The 25,270-nt window shown below is 38.5% G+C and overlaps 3 protein-coding genes across 9 annotated transcripts; 1 reads left to right on the top strand and 2 right to left on the bottom strand.

Annotated features, from left to right (window-relative positions):
• Window positions 1-2,416: 2,416 nt before the first annotated feature.
• Window positions 2,417-9,092, top strand: LOC135587379 (CBL-interacting protein kinase 1-like). 3 transcript variants are annotated; one of them, XM_065078719.1, is made up of 14 exons: window positions 2,417-2,536; window positions 5,557-5,797; window positions 5,892-5,954; window positions 6,696-6,767; window positions 6,895-6,999; window positions 7,079-7,159; window positions 7,239-7,292; window positions 7,384-7,509; window positions 7,598-7,813; window positions 7,950-8,054; window positions 8,222-8,338; window positions 8,427-8,495; window positions 8,575-8,649; window positions 8,745-9,092. In XM_065078719.1, exons 2-14 carry the CDS (start codon window positions 5,618-5,620, stop codon window positions 8,781-8,783), a joined length of 1,302 nt encoding a protein of 433 aa, XP_064934791.1. In that variant the 5' UTR covers window positions 2,417-2,536; window positions 5,557-5,617; the 3' UTR covers window positions 8,784-9,092. The 3 variants fall into 3 exon arrangements, with proteins under 3 accessions (XP_064934791.1, XP_064934792.1, XP_064934793.1); XM_065078720.1 differs by lacking the exon at window positions 2,417-2,536 and adding an exon at window positions 2,907-4,014; XM_065078721.1 differs by lacking the exon at window positions 2,417-2,536 and adding an exon at window positions 5,320-5,461.
• A 1,557-nt stretch (window positions 9,093-10,649) lies between these two features.
• LOC103993304 (uncharacterized) lies at window positions 10,650-15,403 on the bottom strand. Of its 2 annotated transcripts, none has more exons than XM_009413318.3 (3): window positions 14,989-15,403; window positions 11,823-13,452; window positions 10,650-11,749 (listed from the first exon to the last, which is right to left on the bottom strand). In XM_009413318.3, exons 1-3 carry the CDS (start codon window positions 15,224-15,226, stop codon window positions 11,557-11,559), a joined length of 2,061 nt encoding a protein of 686 aa, XP_009411593.2. In that variant the 5' UTR covers window positions 15,227-15,403; the 3' UTR covers window positions 10,650-11,556. The 2 variants fall into 2 exon arrangements, with proteins under 2 accessions (XP_009411593.2, XP_009411594.2); XM_009413319.3 differs by having other exon boundaries at window positions 11,823-13,437; window positions 14,989-15,402.
• A 1,701-nt stretch (window positions 15,404-17,104) lies between these two features.
• LOC103993306 (pyruvate dehydrogenase (acetyl-transferring) kinase, mitochondrial) lies at window positions 17,105-23,388 on the bottom strand. Of its 4 annotated transcripts, none has more exons than XM_065078717.1 (8): window positions 23,027-23,388; window positions 21,560-21,731; window positions 21,229-21,409; window positions 20,659-20,806; window positions 18,850-19,060; window positions 18,107-18,180; window positions 17,856-17,915; window positions 17,105-17,670 (listed from the first exon to the last, which is right to left on the bottom strand). In XM_065078717.1, the coding sequence occupies exons 1-8, from the start codon at window positions 23,273-23,275 to the stop codon at window positions 17,440-17,442; spliced, it is 1,326 nt and encodes a 441-aa protein (XP_064934789.1). In that variant the 5' UTR covers window positions 23,276-23,388; the 3' UTR covers window positions 17,105-17,439. The 4 variants fall into 4 exon arrangements, 3 of the variants coding, with proteins under 3 accessions (XP_064934789.1, XP_064934788.1, XP_064934790.1); XM_065078716.1 differs by having other exon boundaries at window positions 21,560-21,818; window positions 23,027-23,387; XR_672328.3 differs by having other exon boundaries at window positions 17,591-17,670; window positions 18,048-18,180; window positions 21,560-21,818; window positions 23,027-23,387.
• Window positions 23,389-25,270: the final 1,882 nt, after the last annotated feature.

Here is a 25,270-nt window from a genome sequence, read left to right as displayed (position 1 = left end):
CCAAATTGATTAAGTGCCAATTGTTCTCTTTGTTGTAGAAGATTCTATATAAATTGACTTAAGTATCTATCATTAGAACACTTTTTCTATCTGCATAAAGACTAACAAACATGGAAAAAAAAAAATCATGATGAAACCATCCATGATGTTTTTAAGGATTATCAAACTAAATGGTAATTCTGATTGTAAATTCTACATCAAGTTTTGAAGATTAACATTGATGATTGATTTAACATATTAATGAAGCACATCTCAAGGTTGGTAAGAGGGATCTGTCATCAGACTCTCTTCTCTATTAGTCACCCTCATCTTACAAATAAAAGATTATTTAGTTTGTATTATAAGGACATATATTGTTTGAGTCATGTGGTATGCACTGTAATCCAACCATGCACATTATGCATGCAATCTCGGAACCTTACACTTGACATGACTGTTAATTCCCTATTGGTAGCTAAGATTTGATGGACAATATCTTCAACAAACATTTTAAATATTTCTTGCATCCATGGTTTGTTTTTTATTTGTCTTTCCATTCACATTTGTGCATCTAACTAAATATATCACAAAGAAGAGGACAGGGTGTGATCATGTGATGCCTTGAATTATTTGATGATGTTGGAAAATATTCAAGATGGTAGGTAGGGATGAAGTAAAATAGATTAATCTCATATTATTAATATTGAGGACTTTGACCATTTGACTTAAGACTCATATGATATTAAAACTGATGTATAATGTTTGTGGTTATCAACGTTTGTTATCGAAGAATCGAATGATTTAGTACGTGATTTAAAAAAAGAGTATCAATAAGATACAAAATAAAAGGTATTTGGATGCTTGAGTTCAACTCTCACGATATCCATATCAAAATGATAACCATAAATAATGTTTATGATTATCATTTTGATCTACTCATACGTTTGTTATCGAGGAGTCGAGTGATTTAATATATGATTTATAAAAATAAATAATATTAAGAAGGTACAAAATAAAGGGTATTTGGAAACTTGAGTTCAACTCTCATGATATCCATATCAAATGGATTCACTAAATCCAAACAATCAAACTATAGATTGAATCTTCCTATGCACTCAAATTCATCAAGATAAAATAAGAATTCCAAGAACGGCCGGTGTCGCGAGTTGGCTTCTTCACATGGATTTGGACGCAGGGTGTCGTTTAGGTGCGCGTTGACTGCGAAGAAGAGGAGGTGAAACACGTGGAACACGTGGGCACCAGAACCAACCAAATCATTGATGTCTCTCGTCTTTACTTGCTTTGACAGCCTTATAAGATTTACGAGACCAATGTGTTGTACTTTCGAACCCATTAGGTGAGGATCATAAACATATCTCTATTATTGGCTCCAAAAGTGGAAACCCAATCTGCATGTGATTTAGGAACGTCTAATGCATGTAATTTACGAACATCTCATCTAAATCTCTCGTATCATTAGCATTATTCTCGTTACTTAAGGGTATTTTATCTTTAAAAAAAATATTTATTATTAGGTTTACCCAGTGATATCTATATTTAAATTTTATGTCGGGTACTCTTTTTTATTGAAAATATCTCTTTGTTGCTAACCTAGCCTAAGACCATTAGTACAATCACTAACATGGTCATCGTTTCTCATAAGATCTCTCACTCCCCTGCAACTTTTAATATTATCGTCGTTATCTTACCTTTCATCTTGCATAAAATCTCCGACACTTTTGTGCAACACTCCTTGCTTATCATCTTCGTTCTTTGCTTCCATCATAGGTGGCATCGTCTCTATGTAACATCATTCGTCCTCTTCCACCTATTATGAGATCTCGTGCCTCTAAGAAGGAAGATAATGAAGAATGTGAACAAAAAAGAAAAAAGATAAAAAGGACTGACCAAGGAGATCAAGAGGGAAAGAAGGTGATGAGAATGGATAGATGACATCATCTAACGATGTGATGAAATTATATTGAGGATGATACATGAGAGATGAAAATTTATTTTCATCACTTTTGATATAAAAATATCTCAATATAAAAATCAATTAGGGAGGCATCATCAGCTTAAAACCTAATAGAAAGAATTTTTTAAAATAATATTTTTATCAATTTATATATCTATATCAATGCGTTATCTCTCCATTTCGTATATAAATCAATATTTAACTCAAAAATTTATACTACAATTCCTCAATTTTGGATTATCCATAAACATAATTAATAATAACGCATTCGAACACCACTCGATTTTACAAGCACTCATCCAGTAACTGCTTGACACGTGGGGCATTCGATCCCACGTGATTCACATTCCACTTCCATCCAAACCTTCCCCTTTCGGTAACCCATATATATATATATATATATATATATATATATATATATATATATATATATATATATATATATATATATGTCAGTCGCTTGCCTTCTTGCCTTCTCCGTCCTCCTCGTCGCACCGCCCGCATCCCGGACCCGATCCCGACCGCTGCCGCTTCCCCGAAGACGGCGTCGCCCCTTGCGGTTCCTCGCCGTCGCTTCGAAAGGTGCGTGTGAATCTGAGCCGAACGTTTCACATGGAAACCCTTTTTTGTTCTTTAATGGCGCGCCTCATATATTTTTCCGTTTCTTTTCTGCTTATTTTTCTTCTTTTTCCGTTGATCGGAGGATGATGCAGTACTTGGCCTTATTGCCTGTTTCTGCCACCTCAGCTCGGCTCGTATGCGTCACCCGTGACTTTGGCACGTGCACGTAGCATTTTCGATTAAAATTTCAATCTAAATTATGTAAAATTTTACACATAAACAAAAATAAATACTCCATTTAATCCTTTCATAACTCGAATTGATTCGAGTCAAGTCAAATTAATTCGGTCAATTTCATCCCAAATCAGACATCGGCGCAGATTGTGCCACGTGGGGGCGACAACAGGGCGGTGTGGGAATCTTAAAGCTACCTCCAAATTAAGTGTGATTCTTGATTTCCATGTAGTGCATGCACTATCTTCAATGGAGATGTATCAAAATCGATCAGAAATGTGAATTATTAATAGAACCTACCGAGTTATATTTCTTGACCATTTTGTTTGAATTTTCCTGATATTGAAAACAAAAAAATAAAAGCCTGAAGTGGGCAGTCTTTTGCCCTTTTCCTATAAGCAATCAACATAAGATAGATTTGATCATTTAAAACATATATTGGGTCTTTTTCTCACCATTTGACCTCTTTGAGAATTGTGGTTACCTAATCATATCTTTAAGATAGTATCAGACAGAGCATGTTCTGAGTTGGATTGCTGCTATGACTCTTGTAGCTATCCTTTTCATGTCCGGCACAATAGAAGATGATAAAATTGGATCTATATGGCACATACATTTAGGAATACCTTAGAATTGGATCTTTTTATCACATACATTTAGGTCAGGTTAGGAATAGCTTAATGAGAATTAGGAGAGATATAGAATTGAAAACAGGTATCTAAAAGTTGGTTAGTCAAATTTGGTAGGCTCTATTCATTGTCATTCCTATCCACATGTGGAATTGAACACCAAATTGAAGGGATTAATCCAAACGCACTAAATTCCAAAGAGAAGACAAGTTTTGCAGGAATTGAAGCCTTGAGTTGATATAATTCAGGTCTGGTACATTATAACTACAACTAGAAGCATAGTACTTCTGTCATATGTGAATAATAATAATGCAATACATTTGTTTATCCTCAACTTGCACTCACAAAGTGGCTCATCTAGTTGACTGATTCCCTTGTGATCCTTTGACTTAATTAGTCATCATTACAGAAAACCCCATTATGGATGATGGATAAATGACAAGAATAGTATTCTTTATTAAGAAAAGAGATCAGTATTTTTCTTTTGATAGAATAGAAGAGGTGGCCATCATCTAACCAATGGCTTCCATTGATGAGTGAAAGGTTCACTTCAGAGAGGTGGGGAGGGAGATCCATCGATTGGACTTCCTGTGCTTTCATTGCCAAGTTGTGTGTGCTTGAGATGATGGCATGTTGGTATGAGATACTATTATTGATTTCAGTCATAATTCTTCATTTTTTTTGTTATTTATTTTATTTATACATAATTCTTCATGTTGAGCATGAGCCCATGTGTTAAAGTTTAGGATACCATATAACAATAAATATAATGAGGTTTCACATATGTCCCCTTTCAAAGTTTTAAAATAGCATATATATATATATATATATATATATTCAAGTTTTTTCAAATTAAATATGTATCCCTTCAAATATTTAAGCCACTTACATATGTTACCTTCATTATCATTCATCCAATAAACCATTACTAACCATGTTTACTAAAGGGTCTAAAAAATAATAATATTTTAAAAATATAAAATGTTTGTGATCTCTTTTATTCAATTTGTGATTTCTTATTTTTTAAACTTAAATAATAGGAAAAAAATTGATGATATTCAAATGAGCTCGAACTCGAAGCAATATGACATGGTTAGAGTCCACGTGCACAAGAACTATGAGGTGGCCGACAAGAAAGTTGGAATGTAACTCAAACACACACTTAATGGTTAACCTATATGGAAATCGAGGTTGAATGAGTTTTCAAATTCAGTCTCTTTGATGATTGAAGTTAGACTCGATAAGAATAGTGTAAATTTAGTAAAAAATAATTAATCTTGTTTAACATACTTAATGTAGCTTTTTATAATGAGTTAGTTAATAGGGGAAATAATTATCCAAAATGTTCCTAAACAAAGCATTCCTTTTGGAATGATGCGACCTGATTATTGATCAACTCTTATCATCAATTGACAAAGAAGATTTCTCCTATCACTAAATATAAAAGAATATATGTATATAATTTCTAAATAAATATTAATATCTACGGGAGTTTGAACTTTATTAAGTTAATGATCATCCAACGGATATTTGACTATAATTACATATCCTTTAAATTTTTATCAATGTAACATTATATATGCAAAACTAAGATTTATATAGGTTTTCCTAATCCTACTAATTTCATTATTTAGTTTACTCCAGCACAATATTTACTTTATGTCTTACTACTATCGTAATTAATCCTGCACGTTTTTCTCAACATACTTCCTCAACTTATCAAATATTATAGAATTAAAATCTCGAATCCACTTACCAAATATTAAAGAATTCAAATCTCATCTGAAAATTTATTCTATCCTTATCTATAATTTGTTTTTAAAAAATATTAGCTAATTTAGCTTGAAAAGAAAAAAAAAATTAATGTTATTTGCAAATGTCACGTGCTTATCATTGGCCCCTCCCAATAATTGAGAACAGTTACGGCTTGCTCCCACCATAGTCGTGGATGGGCCCACCTCACCCCTCTCCTCTTATCTCGTTACGGACAGCCTTGACTCCCTGCCCGATTCGTGTATCCTAATCCTTTTACCGGATGTACTAATTACGAGGGGAGATGATAGGAAGCATGACAGCAACACAGGTCGACATTGCTCTTCTTGTCCTTGATACCTTCCGTGAGACAGGAGACTGGTGCAACCTGGAGAATCCAACTCCACTCTTGTGTCGGATCCACAGGGCAAGGAGGAGCCTCTTCTACGTCCCCTGTTAATTCCATCCTCCGGAGGACGCAGCGTCCATGGTGAAGGAAGGACGAGAAGGGGCAGCGCCAGTGCTGGGGAAGTACGAGCTTGGGAGGACGCTGGGCGAGGGCAACTTCGGCAAGGTGAAGCACGCCAGGCACGTGGAGACCGGGGAAACCTTCGCCGTCAAGATCCTCGACCGCAAGCGCATCCTTTCCCTGAAGGTCGACGACCAGGTTAGATGACCTTCCTCTTCTCCTTCTTCTTCTTCCTTCCTTCCTTCCGTGAAGTCTTCCTATCTGGTTAGTAACCATGCAAGAGATGCCACAGATCAAGCGGGAGATTGCCACCTTGAAGCTGCTCAAGCATCCCAACGTCGTCCGCTTACATGAGGTCTCTCTCTCTCTCTCTCTCTTTCTCTCTTTTCTGCTTCGATGTTTTATTGATGAGCGAGAAAAAAAAAAGGAATTAATTCAGAGAAAGTGTACGAATTCTTTGGGATTGCAGTAAAAAAGAAAGCAATCATCGTCCTCGGCCTCGATTGGGGCGCGACCTCATAATGGACTCTCCCGCCAGCTGCCTCATCCACCGGGAGCCGAACGGCGCTGCTGCACCACGGCCGAGTGGGCCCCGCGTCAATAGTTGTCGGGGCCGTGCATCGAACTGACGGCTTTGAGACGTGGTCCTCATCATGATGGCTACGGGGCACCGACCCATCAGGGCCGTCCAACGAACGAACCCCTTACCCGAAATGATCTGGTGGGGCCCCGACCCCTGCGTGAGTCGATTCGTGGCCCCTCCGCCACGAGCCCTGTCGCGTCCCACGAGCGGTGTGCTGTTGGATCGAATGGTTTCAGTAGCAGTGTCGAGCACCATCTGTGGTGTCTCTGATACCAGTCGTGGTGTTCCCTGAGCCACAACACCTACCCGTCAATCTAATAATCTTAATCTCATGCAGTGTCGAAGCACACGGGATTGGTTTTTTTCTTAGTTGTCTGTAGCCTGATAGGTTGCTGAGTGAAGGATTGGTTGTTCATAGTTGGGTCCTCGGTTTGCTACAGTTTACTCTGCTTGACATGCATCTTGAAAGGGTGATTTCATGGTTTAACTTGTGACGATTGTGTGGTGTGACAGGTATCAGCAAGCAAAACCAAGATTTACATGGTCCTGGAGTTCGTTAATGGTGGCGAGTTGTTCGACAAAATTGTAAGGGACATGGACTGCTACAATGTGTTTGATGAATTGCTTCTGTATCGATTTTTAGTTGTCTAGCTTGTCATAGCATATGGCTTCTGGAATTTTATTCTTTCTTCCTTTGTCATCTGTGTTGAAGTTGAAGGGAAAGCTTTCAGAGGAAGAAGGAAGGAGGCTTTTCCAGCAGTTGATTGATGCTGTCAGCTACTGCCATGATAAGGGTGTTTACCACAGGGATTTGAAGGTAATTAGTCCAACCACACCAGATAGTTCAAAGAAAATACTTGGCCTATGTGGTCACCTCGGTGTGATTTCCATTACAGCCAGAAAATGTGCTTGTAGATGCAAAAGGAGACATAAAGATTTCAGATTTTGGCCTCAGTGCTTTACCTCAGCATCTTGGGGTATGTCATTCGTGTTCTTCACTGAAACATTCCCAGTAATCATGTTGCTTGGCTAACTTCTGCACTGTATTATAACCAGAATGATGGTTTGTTGCACACAACATGTGGAAGCCCAAACTACATTGCTCCTGAGGTCTATTGTGTCACTCTTTCTACAGGTTTACTAAATAATGCATCTTCCTGGTAATGCTCGGCTTGATAAGTTCTTTTGACAATGCTGCCAGGTCCTCTCCAATCGAGGTTACGATGGCTCGAGGTCAGATATCTGGTCTTGTGGTGTCATCCTCTATGTCATCCTCACTGGCTTTCTCCCTTTCGATGACCGGAATCTCGCTGTTCTTTATCAGAAGGTATGTGAAAATTCAGAAGGATGAGATGATGTTTTTTCTCAGCTACTGGCCAGTGGTTCATTTTGATCTTTTCCCTTGCTTGGTTTAGATCTCGAAGGGAGAAACCGAGATCCCCAAGTGGCTCTCTCCTGGTGCTCAAAACATTTTGAAAAGAATTCTTGATCCAAATCCTATAATGCGAATAAATATGGCGGGAATCAAAGCAGATGACTGGTTCAAGCAAGATTATGCACCTATTGTTCCAAATGATGATGACGACGACAAAGATGTAGATAGTCTTTATGCTTCTCTTTGCATTAAAGAGGTGACCTTGAACTTCTAATGGCACATGCTTTTTGTGCCAATTAGTACAGTTTTCGTATGATCTTGATAAAGTTTTGATTACTTGACTTTGATGGCATTGGTTGCTGAAGGGAAACAGAACCTTATTCTTTCTGCAGCATAATGTGCCAGATGAAGATAGAACTTCGTCTAGTCATATCAATGCATTTCAGCTGATTGGAATGTCTTCATCACTTGACCTTTCTGGATTCTTTGAGAACGAGGTAAAAGATGTCAAACTGCTTCCTCAATCAGCTTTTCATGTCTTGATCTCCAAATTGCTCTCTCTACATGTTTTCAGACAGGCTAATTAGCTGTTATGAAGTATCTTAAGTTTCATGTTGAAGCATTGCCGGTGCATGATAACCAAGACAAGACTTGTCATGTGCAGGATGTATCCGAAAGGAAAATTAGGTTCACATCGAACCATGCACCAAAACATCTGTTCAACAAGATTGAGGACATTGCTACAGAAATGGGGCTTCAGGCTCACAGGGGACCTGGCAAAGTCAGTACACTAACATCTTCGAAAGACCGTTTGATGACCAAATGATACTTTGGAAATCACAACTCTTCTTTTTATTATTGTTTGGCAGTTGAAAGTTACCCAGAAGCACAACCCAAAGAGCCCCGGGAGCACTGGCTCACTCTCTGTTGCTGCAGAGGTACTCTTCCTTTCACTGAATGAGGGGATTAGTATTCTAATGCATGAGATTAAGGTGTCATGGTGTATGAGGTGTGCAGGTGTTTGAGCTGAGTCCATCTTTGTATGTTGTGGAACTGAGGAAGTCACAAGGTGATTCTTCATTGTACAGAAAGGTAGTACAAGTGGTTTCCTCTCCCTCCTCATTCTTCATTGTACAGAAAGCTTTTGGTTTCCAACTGGTAGAAGTTTATGGACCTATGTATTGCAGATGTGTGCAAAGCTATCAGAGAATTTGGGTGACTGTTAGGGACAACAGCAGCTTTAGGAGGCCAAGATGTCAGCAGCCATGAAGGGGAGGTGCCTCCTGCTGTGTTGTAACCCAATGAGGGTTTGTAGCATTAGGTGCAGGAGGAATGTATGCTTGGAATAACTGAAAAAGTGTAGATAAGAAAGCATCCTTTGGAGGATGTTGTGAAGGGCTTGTGTTGGATACGGTGAGTATGATTTTCTTTTTTCCCTCTCTCTTCTTTTTAACAGTTGTCCTCCGCAAAGAGGGGAAGAGTTCGCATAAAAAAATATTTGTATTATGCTCCTCGGTAGCGAGGAGATTCATTCATATATGTGACCAAAGCAATAGTTAGTGTGCTAAGTGATTAATATCTATCTTATATGAGCTAATTACATATAATCTTTAAAACATTCATATCCCTAGATTTAAAAAAAATTATATTATAATTTTTATAGTTATAAAAATGAAACATGTAGGTCATTTACTCTGACATCGTTGGTTTTACCGACGGAAACATGAAAACGATGAATAAAGAGATAATTTCAACATCGTTGGGGGCTGCAAATGATTATTGTAGATGAGGAGGAGCTTAGTGAAGACAAGTGAGATAAAAAGAGGGGAGGAAGAGGGTGACGCAGATGTCGATGCTTTTCATCTTCATCAAATATCGAGGTAAATGCAAAGCGATGAAAGGACGATGGTCTACTGCGAGCTAAACACGACCTTCCTTTGTTCGGCCTGTGATACGTCCGTCCACGACGCCAACTTCATTATGGCTCACCACATCCGCTAGGTTACCTATGCCGCTTGCCACTCCCTCGACACTGGCTACTGCATCTCTTGTGCAAGTTCGTAGTGGGTTCACCCCCTTTGTGCTTCTTGCGACCTCGATCTTGTTGCCTCTCCTTTGCAGTATATTATCTCCTCGTCCTCTAGCTCTTGTCTCTCCACTTCCGAGTCCATTACATCAACTCGGGCAAAGAAGCTCGTAGATCCTTGGTGGACAACCATAAAATGATGGCGTGGGATGGTTGAGGAGAGGGTGGAGGCTAGAACCGAATGATGGGTTTGCAGAGTAACGTCGATACAATTGTCGAGTGACACTAATGCAAATGCAAAGCGACACCGCTCTTCATCGCCTTCTTCCCTCTTTTCTTTTGTCTCAATTCTTGTCTCTCCTTCCTCCTCCACAACAGCCACCCATGGCCTCTAACGATGCTGTTGTCTGTCACCACCGAAAACGTAATTGAAATATTGAAATGAATTTTTTAGGATAAATTGATCTTGATGTTTTATTTTCGTAACCATACAGATTCTAATATAAATATTTTAGGTCTATAGATCAAGATACTAAACTAGTCCAACTAGAAGAGGTAATATGCAATTAGCCGCTCTTATATTAGCCATTGGACTTTATTCACTTCAAAAAGGTTGGAGTAAGATCTTGGAGGAGATTGATGTTTCCGTGGGACAACTGCCTCGCTTCATAATCTAGCTTGACGTGATCGCTGGACACTCAAATCAGTTGAAGGTAAAGACGATCGATTGGGTTCCCTATCGAGTTTTCATCAGCCTTTGCCACATCACCTTATTAGAGAATAGAGATGATATTAACAGACCGAGGGATATATTTGTTGCAGTCGAGTAGAATTGATGACTTACAGAGCATCCGATCTAATGCCCACATTTTGCCATAGCTCTCACTCAGCTTACTTGGCATTGCAAACTCGGAAGGGATGGCATCCAACAGCTTTTAACACAAAACCACAAGGAAAGAACATATATAATTAAAAATGATCATCTGGAATCCATATTTAATAATGTAACGTCTGTGAAGTCGAAAAAATAGAACAACGAAAAAAATCTTTGCAAATGAAAAGCTCATGTTTAAATAGGCCAGTAACTATTATGGCGCCTTCCATTAACAGAATAACAGTGACACATATTCAATACAAGGAACAACAATACACAGATACCATATGACCACTGAGCTTGACAACCGAAGTAGATTAACAAAAAGCAAGGTAGAGAAAGTAGTTACCTGAATAAACATGCTCCAATACAATTATAGGGCAGAATGAAATCTGCACTTTATAACATACAGCAAAAAGTTGTAATCTGCACCTTCGGCTGGTATCCAAGACAGCATCATCCCATATGGAACATATTGCAAACTCTAGTTTACTTGGCAAGCTGCCACCTGATTTTTGTCAACAAGGGAAATCAGAAATCAGATCCGAGATGCAAGGAAGATGACATTTCCATATTGCAAACTCTAGTTTAATTGGCAAGCTGCCACTTTTTTTCGTCAACAAGGGAAATCAGAAATCAGATCCGAGATGCAAGGAAGATGACATTATATCGATGTGCATCTAAGTGCACTGTTTAAAGCACCCATGCACATTGATGTAGACTGCAGCTGCATCACCATGAGCAACTTATCCACACCATCCTCCTGTATCTTTATCATCCCATCAAATAACTAATTCCCAAGCAAACCACATAACTGCTTATTACTATCTGCCAATTTACATGATCAAGCAGAGCAGCAGGTACTTCGGTAATATCATCCTTAATGGTAAACATGTAATACTGGTTGAAGGCATCCCTCATACTTCAAAGTCTTTGTTCGTTACTAAATGATCTATGCTCATCGGGATAAACATTCCCTTGACCTTAATTCACAGAATGTAACCTGTAAGGAACAAAGGAATCCCTAATTCTCCGAGGGCACTACAACTGTTTTAGCAGAAACATCTATACCATTATATTTGTCTGCTATGGGAACACATCAAGATTTAGTACCGGCACCAGTGCCTGTATTCTTATCTGCATCTGGCAGATGGAAAGATAATGGCTTCCAACCTGATGAGTGAGGCGTAATCCACTTCTTCACATTAATTATCACATGCAATATCTGAAGAATTTCACCCAAAACAAGATGATTCAAACATGAATTTCTCAAAAATATTGCTGCTTGATACCTGTAAAGAAGTGACAAATAAATATCATAGATGACAAGACCAGAAAAACAAATCAGAATCTTCAAATGGTTACCTGGACTGAGATCTCATGATTAAAGTGCGCCCAGCAGTTGAGGAGAGAAACTTTAAGGCTGCATCCCATGTTGTTTTTGGATGCCTAGCATTGATATCCATAGGATTGACACATTTCCACAACCCATGATGTTTTTCTACATACAATGGCAAGTTACCTCCTAGCTTGTGCATCACAACAAGTTGATGCTCAAGGGCATAGTTCAAGGCCATCTTAATGTCAAAATTCTGAATATTCATCTCGCCATAGCGAATGCAGTCAGCTATATTTGTTTCATTTGGAACCATTTTGTCAGCTTTTAAGATGTGCAATGCACGTAAAATATTCTTGACTGCAATGTGTGGCACCAGGCTTCCTGGATTACCCTGCAGTCCATCTTTAGACATATTGCTGTCCATGGCATTTGTAACTATAGGCCCGTGCATACGTTCCTGATACATTGTTTGTGACTTCTGCAGGCCATTATGCTCAGGAACAGAAATATTTGGCATAGAGTTTTTCTTAGAATATGAACCGTTATTTTGACCACCACTAGGATCATCTGAAATACTAACCTTACTGATTTCAGGTAGACTTACCGGAGGAACTGATGGGAAGGTTGGCCCAGTAGTCCAGGTTTGTGGTGAAGTAAACGGTGGACCACTAGGTCCATTTGGAATTGCATAAAAATCATGGTTCTGAGAATTTGATGAAGACAAATTCCCAGGTTGAAAATTAGGGTGTGGAGGCAGTAGATCACTCGGCCTTAATGGCAGAGGCCTGTGTGGTTTGTGATTGTTATAAAAGTCTTTTCCATCTTTCATGGGGGGATCTGAATGAGGTGGTGCATAATCTACCATAGGCCCATTTGGAGACTGCGACTGATTCCCTTGCAAGAACTCATGGGAAGATTCATTAAAAACCATTGTTTCAGATTGGCGAAAATAGGTAGCTTCACAAGGTGGTTTTTGAGGCGATGACTGAGGAAAAAAATTTGAAGTATGGTTCAAGTGGGAGTTGTCATGGGCTTTCATACTTGGTATCATTGACGTAGACATTTGATCAGGATTTTTCATACAGTTGTTAAACTGCAGAACATTAGTATCAGTTAGAAAACCATGACTTACAGGAGGAGGCTGCTTGAATTCACTGCTTGATATCGTAGTAGCTGTAGCATTGTTTGTTTGACTTGGATTTGGACATCTCTTGTGCTTCCCTTTGTACCGGTTATCGTATTTTCCATTACTACAAGTCTTTTGATTACCCAAATGCGCAGATGCAGAAGAACCAGTGGATTGAGTCAACTGCACATTATCTGTAGTACTGCCATTAAATGTCTCTTTACTTGGTGAAGTGCCACCTGCTGATTTGTTGACGTAAGGTGACTCATGCATCGGCTTTCCTCCAGCCACAAGGTCCTTCCAGTTCCAGACACTCTTAGCAGCAGCAACAAGGGCCTGTGATACATTAGGAGGCTGTGCAAGAAGAATGTTGTATCTCCTTAATCTAAGTTGATGAAGGGCATTTGAGAAGTCACGATCACCAGATATTAATAAGTAGTTGGCAGGTGCAGGATTATCAACTGCCCAAAATAGCATATCGACCAAAATCTTCTTATCACTAGCATCTTTAATACCTGCATAACATTTACCTAAACAAATTATAAACAAATCTACATAAAATTAGATAGAAGATGGTAAGACATTAAAAAATTAAAAGAAACCATCTCTAAGCAAACAACTACACAGTATACTAATAATTTAAAACATCAACTACTTAGCACTTTATATTCTACATGTTCTTGAACCAAAATGGCAAGCTTTCACTTAATTTTGGCTTAAATAATTGAACCTCAGTACCCACATTTGATTTGCACAATTCATCATGACAGACCAAACAAAACAGTAGCATAATTGCAACTATATGAGACCATCAAACCTCAAAAATTAGCTTCAAATAGAATTAGAGGCACCAAAAAAAGTCTATCTTAGAACAAACCCTTCAGAGACCCACTATGGTTAGCAATCAACCTTATGCAATTACAATTTGAACTGCAAGCTTATTCAAATTATCATAGACCAAGACATGCAGCCGATATCGGACGGCATAAGAATTTCCAATAACCATTATTGTCAACATAATGACTAGTTATGGCAAAGAAATTTAAAAACAAAAGAAATTACTTCCAAATGATCATTTTTCACTCTTCACCCCTCCTTACACATACGGAATGGTTGCTGAGTATCATACTCTACCCAAATTCCCGAACTCTTTTACCATAAATGTGCACAAATTCCATATACTAATGCAGCATGATTTCCTTTTACTAAATTCTAGAAATTATGTATACAGAGGAGCTCAACTGTAATTTTTTAACCTTGGGTAAGCATATAGGCTGGAGGGACATATCTCTTTTTCTTTTTCTCATCATGCATATCTCGATAGGGCCATATGTAAGCACGAGTAAATCTTTACAATCATGAATGGAGTAGAGATCATTACTGGCAAAAATAAGATGTTTTGGAAATCCACACGCACATGTTGTATATAAACTCAGAAAGAAGATGCTAGATATTGTATGACAAACACAAACAGCTTAAGTAAACATATGGTCTGGGATGATTATCAGTCAAAAAATACTTGTTTGCAATAAACAAGGACCATAAAAATAACTTCCTTGAGCCATAATTTAAAACAAAATTTCCATCTAAACATGGGTTTGTTTCATAGACCCGATCTTTGCCAAAAAAAAAAAGCTAAGCTGCCGATTATATCCACAAGAAAAAGAATTTAAACTATTTATCAGCTACTGTAAATGTTGCACAAGCTAAATAGAGCACTTCATGTACTTGGAAGAAGCACAAGGTCGGATCCAAGATATTTTTAAGTCTCCTAAGTATATCCTGCAAGATTCAAGCACCTCTGTACACAAAAGCATACCGGAAAAAGCGCGCCAACAAAACAAGCACGAAGAAAATGCCCGACAAGCCGACGCCATTCGGAGAACAAGCATATATGCAAAGCAATGACGGACACACCGATCACTAAAATTATTCGAACGAGAAATGGATGCCCTAACCAAATTGCGCCCGAGAAACAGAGAATCTGACGAGAAAAGGAAGCAAGAAACAAGAATCATCCACAATCGGAGAACGGCGGGATCGGGATTCGCGATCGGATCTTTTACCGGAGGGAACGTGGTTAAGGGCGATGCCAGTGCTGGAGAGCGCCTGCAGCACGGTCGGCGTTATATTGTTCGCGTCGCCGAAGGCGGAGATGGACACGGGGCCACGGTAACCCACTGCTGCCAGGGCAGAGCTTATGTTCTGGGCGATCAAGTGCGGGTCACAAGCCCTGGGAACCTGGCAGTTCTCGATGTCCCACCACACCGACGTCTTCGCCGCCGCGTACTCCCCGTCCGCCATCCCCGCCCCCTACCGCCTATCTCGCCTTCTTTATCGCCCGATCACCGGCGCGGCGTTGGAACTAGGAGCCCAAGGGCGGCGGGGGTCAGCGGATTCCCATTGCGAAGGCATGGAAGAGGATCGCTCTCTCACTCACTCGATCTCCAAAACAGAGACATATATTTAACTTGGCCGGTCTTTTCTCTCGAGTCAAAAGTCGATCGAAAAGGTGTTAATTTATATATCGTATTGACTCGTCGTCAACTCTAAACAGTTTAACTCTGATTAGCTGTTTCTTTAATGCATAAAACAGCTTTTCGCCCAATATTATCGTATATTCAACGGGTCCCACAACAATCGACTCGTATCTGCGGCACGTTGTCGTCGGTTTGCTGCCGGCTGCACTCGAAGATGGAGCGATCCGTGCATGTGCAAGAAGGAAGAGTATTCCACGGGAGAAAAAGGAGTGGGGACGAATAAAACAGGAAATGATGTCCGACACGCACGAACATCAACCCGAGTCGTACCCCTGCTCAGCATAAAATGCGGAGATCATCATCTTTGTTCCTCCGTATACTGTGGAATTAATACGGACGGTTCAGATCATCTGATGCGTTCTGTGGGTCAATCTTCGGGTGCAGAAAAGGGTGCCGGTACACGGAAATGGAGATATGAATAATTCTCTTAATGTTTTTACATATCTGACCCTTTCAAGGTTTGGAAATAGTATATTTACCCTTGTGTGTATATATATGTGTGTCCAAATATTAACATACATTAGAAAAATATAATCTAAAGCTAAAAAAAAAATAAAATACGTAAAATGTAGCAAAATTCACAAAGGAGAAATATATGGTAGTTTTTCCAAATAAAAAAAAATCCCAAAGGAAAAAAGATACAAAATTCAGAATGTGTTCCACCCACCTACACCTAAATCATAAACTCTAAAACAACTTAAATTTTCATACTTTTTAACCTTCAAATTCTGAATCTCATTTTTAATTTTTTTTTTATTTTTCATATATATTTTTAATTTTTTTGTCTTGTCTATATCATTATCATCTCCAAAACAAGTGATTGTCAATGCATCATCAATCTCTATAAATTGAATATGTCAATTAATTTAGTCAAAGTTATTAAATTTCATCATTGTCAAAGTTATTTATATTCATAAATGTTTGGAAAAAAAATATTATCGACAAGACATGCTCAATTGGCATCCTTACACGTATTTTGACTTTTCTACCCTCGGAAACCTTTTGAAGTGAAAATAAATAAATAAATATCATCTATCCATATTCCCTATTAGTATTATTATTATTATTATTTATAGATTTTTGATTTGTTTATGTGTAAAATAGTTTCGAACCCACTTTTTCTTCTTTTCATTCTTCATTCTCTGCCTCTCCATCAGCTTCTCTCTCATCAACGTCACTGAGTCCATGTCGTGACGTGATGCCGACACTCTCCTCGTCCCTCCCTATACAGAAACCTTTTTATCGAGAAAAGAAATAAAACATCATATCACTACCAATAAATATGTCCTCCTTCTCCTCCTTATCATTATTGTTATTATTTCCCCTTTGTCCTCCGTTAGCACTTACTGCTCGTCTGCAAGCGAAGCAGTACAAAGTTGCGCGTTGATGACGGAGGTAAAGTTTGGAGGAGTCGTGCAATCTTGACGTGGAAACCACCAATTGAGGTCACATCCTTTTTTTTTTCCCCTCTTTAATCATTCCTCGTTACAGCTTTCAGCACCGACGGCTTCGAGAGCTGTGCTTTTGTTGACATTTCCTCCCCCCCCCCCACACTTTGGTTAGTGGCGGCAATTGAGGGGAGCTATTTCTCCATTGTAATTTTTCATGGGATTTATCAACGCAAGTCATACAAAATACATGATGTCCAAGAAAAGAACAAGTAATATTTTTTTCTAGAGACAATATATCATACATGGATTCATCGAACAAGTTGTGTTGGTGGTGGAAGTCTGATGATGCATTGGATCGTACTTTTCTTACTTTGCTAAAAAGCATAAAAGAGAACACGTACTCACTTTAATCTTCGGCCACATCCAAAAAGATTCCCAACACCCCTGATGAACACATATTTGGCTGCATCAAGCACGGTTCCTTAACGAGGATGGCAAGACATTACAAAGCGTCTCTGAGAGGCCTCACTCGGATCTACCCATCATCCAAGATGCTTCCATCTTTCCATGTCAAAGATTTGTGCTGTCACGAATGAGCTGAAAGATACATGCAATATGAACTTGACCATAATTTTCTGATTTCCATGTTTGAGCCTATCTTGAAATCATGTCCAGACCTTTCATGTTGGCACTCACTTGAAGAAAAGAGAAGAAGAAAGCATGAAACACCCAATCCTAAGAACTCACAACATACATGAAGCATGGATGAGGTTTTATCCACAAACTGTTCTCTTTCCTTCCCCATCCAGCCCATCATCTGTAAAGTAGCACAATAATTGAAGAGTTAGCAATAAGATGTTGATGATGCAATGTAAGATGAGTCTTGACAAGTGTAGCAAGAGACACACTAATTTAATTAAAATTATTCACTATTTGTTCAACACATTCGATGGCTGCAGCCTCTTAAATAAGCATGAAAAGGTTAAAGGAGGGCTCGTTCACCTTAGGGGAGGGGTTCTTGTGAGTCTCCGAGTCGAGACAGATGAAGGTAAGCATCGGTTCCTGCAAAAAGGGTTGCAAAATGAAAACCCCGTCAGTGAAAGCATGCCATATACTGTATTAGAAGCGGTTAATCTTAAGGATGTATCATTTCCTTTCTCCCAAAAGGCCACTGTCAAATGCTAAGAAACTCACAGTGATTATTAACAAGGAATTTGTAAAATCTGTAGCAGCCTTCTTTTCTGTGTAGGTACCTCAGTGTAACTCAAAACACAACTTATCTCTTGACCCAGGCCAAACACAGATCCTACATCCAAAGGTGTTGAACCTAGAAAAGGAGCCACGGAAACTAAACTTGTGACATCATTTAACTTCTAATTCACAAAAAAAATAAATTGCTACAAGAAGTCAAATGTCGATAAGGTGCTGGTACAACTGGTCATCCGAGGTCCATTAATCAAAAGCTTATCAAGACAGACAAGCTAATTCGGACCTGCTTAGTTGATTAGGCCAGAATGAATTTGACACAAAATTATGCTCATACGTGGATTTTTCAATCTCTATGACCAGAAGAAGTAAAGTGATACGAACAAAGAAGAACTGCAGTGATGCCACTGAATACTCAAATTAAGCAACTGATCAAACACTAGATAGCTGTTAATCACACAACGAAAAGCAGTCCTACGTGGTAAATGTGCCAGTGTTGAAGTAGCACGGGAACCTGTAAATATGCCAGAGTCCTACCAGATACAAGGTTGGGGTATCTAGCACATTATTGTCATAAATTGTTTTCTATATAACACTAGATCTGATCTGACATATATTTCTGTCACAGAGTTTGATGGTTTTGCATGAACTGTCATGTACTTTTGGAGCATATATTCCCATGCCCCCCAAAAAAATCTGAATAGGAACATGGGTATACGCATGTCGGAGTCCAAACAGCTCAAAATGAACTTGATATCAAGTGTCAAGCTAAACAAAGACTTGGACTTACCATATCCTTCCATAGAGATTATTTGCAAATCACCACCAAAATATCGAGCATAGAGACGACTAATTGGAAGCCCATAACCGTAACCAGCCATAGTTACTCCATTCGAGACTCCACAATAGTCTTCATCAAGTGGATTTTTTGCGGTACTATAGACATAAGTGAAAATCTTTGCAAGGCCACTTCTTGGTATACCACCCCCTTCATCCGATATCTGCAAAAATCAATGACAGATCAATATCCATATTATCGCAGTGGTCAAGAAACCCATTAATTTTGGCTGGGAAAACCCAACAGCTACTTTGGTTAATGGTTTGTGAAAACTGGAATATGTAGCCATAGAAAATTATACATACAGAAGAGAATCAAAAGTGCAACAACAATGAGGAAGGTGTAAACAAGAAATCGAACAAGAGGGGAGACATGCAAACTGATAATAAAAAGTATTAAATTTCATAATAGAGATTTATTTCCAAGATTTTGGAAAGAGACTTTGCACAAATAAGGCACATGGTTATATTTCATTTCAAAATGAGATTCAGTTTGGAGGTTCACCACAGGTCATCACAACAGTTTTACATGTTTTTTAATCATTATATAGTCAAATAAACACCAGAACATAGTAAAAGTTTCTTGCATTATTCCTCATTGCTCTTTGAAATTCTCTGGTGGGAGAGCAACTTGGTACCTCCGGAAGCAGTGAGCTAGAATTTATGAAGATGTATTTTCTGGAGGAACACTGCCTATTTTCATTTTCTGATGGTTTACAACAGTTGGCAAAAAGGAACGTAACTAATCATGCAATATAACTTGGCTTGATTTTACTTCATACCTTCTTTTGTTATGTCAGTAACGATCAATGTTTTTAAAAGCGTTAGACACCAAGGTCCCAAAATGTTGGAGGCACTAGGCACCTACTTGAGTAAAGCAAAGTGCTCCAGAATATTAAAATATAAAAAATATATGGAGGAAGGCGAGGGAAGGAGAGGGCAGTGAACGAAGCGGCGGACAAAGGTGGCGTCAGTGGAGGAAGCTGCAGACAAAGGCAATGGCAGAGGAGGAGGCTGCAGACGAAGGCGGCGACAACAAAGGAGGAAGCTATGGACGAAGGTGTCGTCCATAGCTATGAATGAAGGGAGCGACGGTAGACATAGGGTTCAAAGATAAACCGTGTTGGGGGGTTGTGTTAGGGCAAATTAGTTGATTTGATTGAACCAACTTGCTTGTTCAATTGAACCAGGCATGAACCTAGACCCATCTTCACTTGGGCACTCGCCCGAAACAATCGGACGATGCTTCATCGAAACACCTCGCCTGAAGGTTTTACGAGACGCTCGGGCCTCACCTCGCCTTGCCCAGTGCCTAGGCGAGCGCTTGAGCACCTTTTGAAAACACTGGTCAGAACATTAGATCATGAGGTTTTACGACATTTTTTAACACATTTGAAAGGACAAAAAAGTATACCCAAGAAGACTTGACTAAGCCATCAATAATAATGATAAACATTTTGTGAGAAAATAAATATGTAGTTGTAGCAGTTTGAGGTAAATTTGGATCTCAATTTCTATGATTTAAAATAACTAAGCATAAGCAAATCTTCTGCATTATATTCAAATACTGCAGCTTTCAGAGACTATGGATGAACTTAAATGATACAGGAGTATAGAGGAAGTTAACATGGAGTAACTAAGTCATAAATAATTGATAAATTTGTTCTACTAGTCTCTTTCTCAAGCCACCAGTTGCTTGATTACCAGGTATGAATAGGTAACTAACAGAAACTGCAAACAAAAGTGACCATTGGAGGCATACCTTTATTGTAACATCCTCTATCCCGTCAGCAACAATAATTCTAACAGGAGGGGCATCCTTGTCAGAATCCATGAAACGCTCTTGTACTGCACGCAGAGAGTTCTTCACCAACTCAAAGAGCATAAGATGCAAATGTGATGGAACGTACCTGGTTTAGAAAAAGTAGTAAAAAAGAATCAGATAAATTCATGGTGTGATGGAAAGTTAGCACACAAAATGTGAAAAGTACATGAATAAAATTTCAAATTCATAAGGTAGAACAACATTTAGAATTCGTTATTGTGAAAATTAGAATAACTCATGTAGCAACTTCTGCAGCTTTTGCTTGTATGGCAGATATAGCAGGAAAAATTCCAAAACCTATTCAAGTTTAGCCTGTAGGGAATATATAGCAGGAAGGTACAGCAGTTTATCAAAAGATACAGCCTAATTATGAGTTTGCTAACTTACATACTACAGTTATATAAAAGCAAGAACACAGAAATGAAACATTGACTATAATGCTTACAAAATCACTGGCTACAAGTTATGGCAATCAATGACCATAATGAATGTACAAGTAACACTTACGGAAAGGTGAAATTTGGATCGCCATATATGTCAACCTCAGGAGCACTCCCGTACTCCCGGAAACATATACTGCGGGCATCTTCGCTAGCAGTTCGGGCCACTTGCATTGGAGAAAGTTTAGTGTTTATTTGACCAACACATCCTGGTTCTGGATCAGGATCGTGCAAAGCTACATGCTGCCCTGAATTTTACATAAATCAAAGATTTCCTTATGGTTGGATAAAGAATACAGGAAAATCATGCATGGATCTGTTTCCATGTAAACTATACAGCAAAATGGAATAAAAAGCACGTGTGGCATTAAGCAATTGGCAACAGGATTGATGCTGACCTATAAGCATACGAATCCCAATTCTTGACATGTAAAAACGGTCGAGAAATTGATGAATCTCTTCAAGTTCTTTTGGCACGAGCTTGCGATTCATGTCTCTCTTTAGCTGCTGTACACCTAAAGCCATTGCTGGTACCACGTTGTTATGCCTCAACTTGATCATCTTGATCAACTGAGTGAAAGATAATTCATCATGTGGGTCTTTGATTTTTGGAAAGGATCGAAGATCACGAAAAGAATCTAGATACCAATCTCTGACCTTAAAAGGACAATGGAGATATCAGCCTCAACAAAGATCTTAGATTTTCATGTTAATATGACAAGCATACACTGCTGGTAATGGGATTTGCAATTTATGTAAAGAAAGAAAAGGAAGCCGAGAAAGAAAGCAAAGAAAGTATCAACAATTCATTAGCAACCACAAGCATTTTATAAAAATACGGCGCTAGAGACCCAAAACTACTTAAGAGAAAGCAGTAAATTGCTCATCAGACCACAGGAAATATCTGCTATCACCCATTTTTAGCCGTGTCTAACTAGGCGTACAAAAAACAATTGTGCCGTCATGTCCCTGACCTTCCACTGAGAACTTTGTCCAAAATAATGCAGAAGTCTCATTATACAAAAAAGCAAAGAATACTGCTTTTAGTAATGCACCACATAACCATGTCTGATGCGTCAAGAACCAAAACCTTCATCTTTAAATACCACTAAGTGTGGGAGAAGAAGAAATGGAACACACACCCCGCATCTAACTCATATTTAACTACCAAAAGCATATGAAAGAAAGCAAATCCAAGCAAGTGATTACAAAGGGAAAAACGAACTTCACAACCAGATACTGTGAAGAATCAAAAGGAGAATCTTTTCAACCAATAGTCTTAATGCCACATTAATCTCAACTCTCAACCAACTTCAAAGTTGTCCTAAATCGATCTACAGAGTTCGCTTAAATCGCTGCAGAAGCCGAGCCAAATCGATGCAACGATTTCTTCCGATATGCAAATCTGGAACTTCTTTTACAGAGAGAACGAAGATGCCATCCTTGGATATTTCATGCCCAATAATCAAGTTATGACTACGCAAACGGCATAATCCAGAGGTACCCTACGTTTATTATTTCTCAAGATATCAAAGCCCAAGAAATCCCAAACACCTGTGATCAGAATACCAAAACAAACCTCAGATTGGAAGATCACGTGTGACTAAAAATCGATTTAGTGCAATCTTGCAATTCAAAATGCCATTTTCCCTTTTATCCTGGACAAAAGAAAAGGGTAGATTCCTGACACCTAATAGCCTCAAAATTTCATCAAAGATCCTAACTGCACCAGCCAAAGGTAAGACAATATTCAAAATCAAGAACCGTAAACGCATCTATCACTAAAATTCGCATGGAAAACCAAACGGCGCACAAGAAAAGCAAGGATCCAAATCCACAAACCCGTCCAAGTGAATAATGAGCACCTTCAAGACGGCCGGTTTGCCGGACAAGCCAAGGGGCAGGGACTCCAGCTCAATGGCCCTCCTGGCGATGCGTGCGGAGAGCTCCTTGTGGAGGAACTGGGCGGAGAGGAGGAGGTTCGTCGGGGTGGGGCGGGCGCCGAACTCCATCATGTAGCGGAGGCTCACCCCGTTGCGCTTCATGGCTCCCCAGCGCCGCACCTCCTCGGCCAGCGCCTTGGGGACGGACTCCGCCGCCTTCTTCGCCGCCATACGGCCGAGACGCTCAGGATCGAGGCAACAACGACGAGGCGGGAGGCGGAGGAGGTCCCCAAAACGCAGGCATCGGGGACGGGGGAGGGGGGAAGAACAACGAAGAAGGTAACGAGCGTCGCGTCCTTTTAAGTAATTTTGACCAGCTTTTAATTTTGACCCTTTGGTCTTTTCGATATTGGCATTATACTGACGTGGATTGTCGTAAGGATAACGTCGGAAGGGTTTCGACGCAGGCGCCGTCTACATGCGTCAAGATTGGTGGGAATCGTGATCCTTTCTTTTCCTGATGCTGAGTCACCAATATCGTCGTGGATTTCTAATATATTCATTTTACGTTTTTGTGTGTGTGTGTATATATATATATATATATATATATATATATATAATTTTCACGAATCTTTATTGCTCATGCTTTTTTTTTCTCATCTATATGATATAATATTCATACATAATTCATTTTAAGTGTCACTTAAATGCATCAATCCTAAATAAATAGCCTATCATACATGACTAAAATATAAGGGATGTATATGACACATTGAAATTCTCGTTATAGAGGCATTTTAAGTAAGTTCATATTACTCGGTCAAAAGGTTTATAGTAAGTGGCTGTCGATTCTCAAGCCAACATGAACATATCGAGAAAATTGGATTGGAATGGATCCAAGTTGGTCCAAATCTGATGTAAAAAATATAAAAAAAGGAAATTATATATCTCCCTACAAAGCCACTACTTTTTGAATTCATCCACTGACTCTGATAAGTTAATTATTAGTTAAAATGAATGAATTTTTAAACTCTAATTCTAACATATGTTTGAGAGTTATCACAACACTAAAATTAATACATAGTATTATTATTATTATTATTGTATATGTATATATAATGCTCTCATTTGTGGATAAAAGTTAGTGATTTAAGGGATTTAATTCAACAATTGATACATATTATTAGCCTTGAATAACCAAATAAGGAATAATTTACTTATTATTATTTAAAAATAAAACCAATATGAAAATAATTTTTTATATATTATTAAAAATTCTCTATCATATCCTTAGAGAGAATTGTTTAAGTTTAGAGGATTGTATAAGTTTGGCTTGCATGTGGGAACAATCAAACATTTGTTTTGGCTGTCTTAGGTGACTCTTTTAATTTTAATTTTTTATTTTAAAATATATATATATATATATATTATTATTTAGATCACTCATGCTATATTAAAAATTTAAATTCTATTGATCTATTTTGAAGTCATTAAGAAATGTTTGCAAGATAATATCATGATAATTTTATCTTCAATATTTTAATATCCGATTAATTATATCTTTAGTGTATCGGTCTTTATATTTTTAAAAATTATAATGAGATCTCTATCCTTACGAAAATAAAATATTTAATCTCATTTCTTCTCATGTCATCGATTTTATATATGAAAAATACCATAGAGTTGATCACTAAATACATGCTGACTCCATCTCATTTTTATTTATTATTAAGTATATATAATATTTTTCGTTAATAAAATCGATAATACAGGAGAAATGAGGTTAAATATTTTTCTTTCATAAGTATAAGTATAAGGATTTCAATATAATTTTTTAAAATATAAGAATGAAAATATTAGTCATTGAAGAGATATGGAAAACGTTTGAGTTTTCCTATCTTTTGGTGTGTTCTTAGATACTAACATTTGAATTCTCATTTCGTAGTAGACATATACTAATCAAAATCCCAACCCTATAATTTGACCCAATTGAGGGCAATGAAGTCTTTTCGTACCGCCCAAACAGAGGAGCAATAGACAATACGGCACCTCGTGAACCGCCACGTGTCGGTCATCCTTCCGGCTACTAGAGGCCCAAATTTGGATTTGCCGCGCGGTTTTGGTTCGGCCGGGCCAAGGAGGCTCCGAACCCGAACCATAGCTCCGGAAGGTGACCTATTTATATGCGTCCGAACCAGGGGATGCTCACTTCAACCACTTCCCCTG

This window comes from Musa acuminata, chromosome BXJ1-8 (assembly GCF_036884655.1).
Source record: "Musa acuminata AAA Group cultivar baxijiao chromosome BXJ1-8, Cavendish_Baxijiao_AAA, whole genome shotgun sequence".
NCBI lineage: Eukaryota > Viridiplantae > Streptophyta > Magnoliopsida > Zingiberales > Musaceae > Musa > Musa acuminata.
This window is presented reverse-complemented; position numbering and strand designations above follow the sequence as displayed.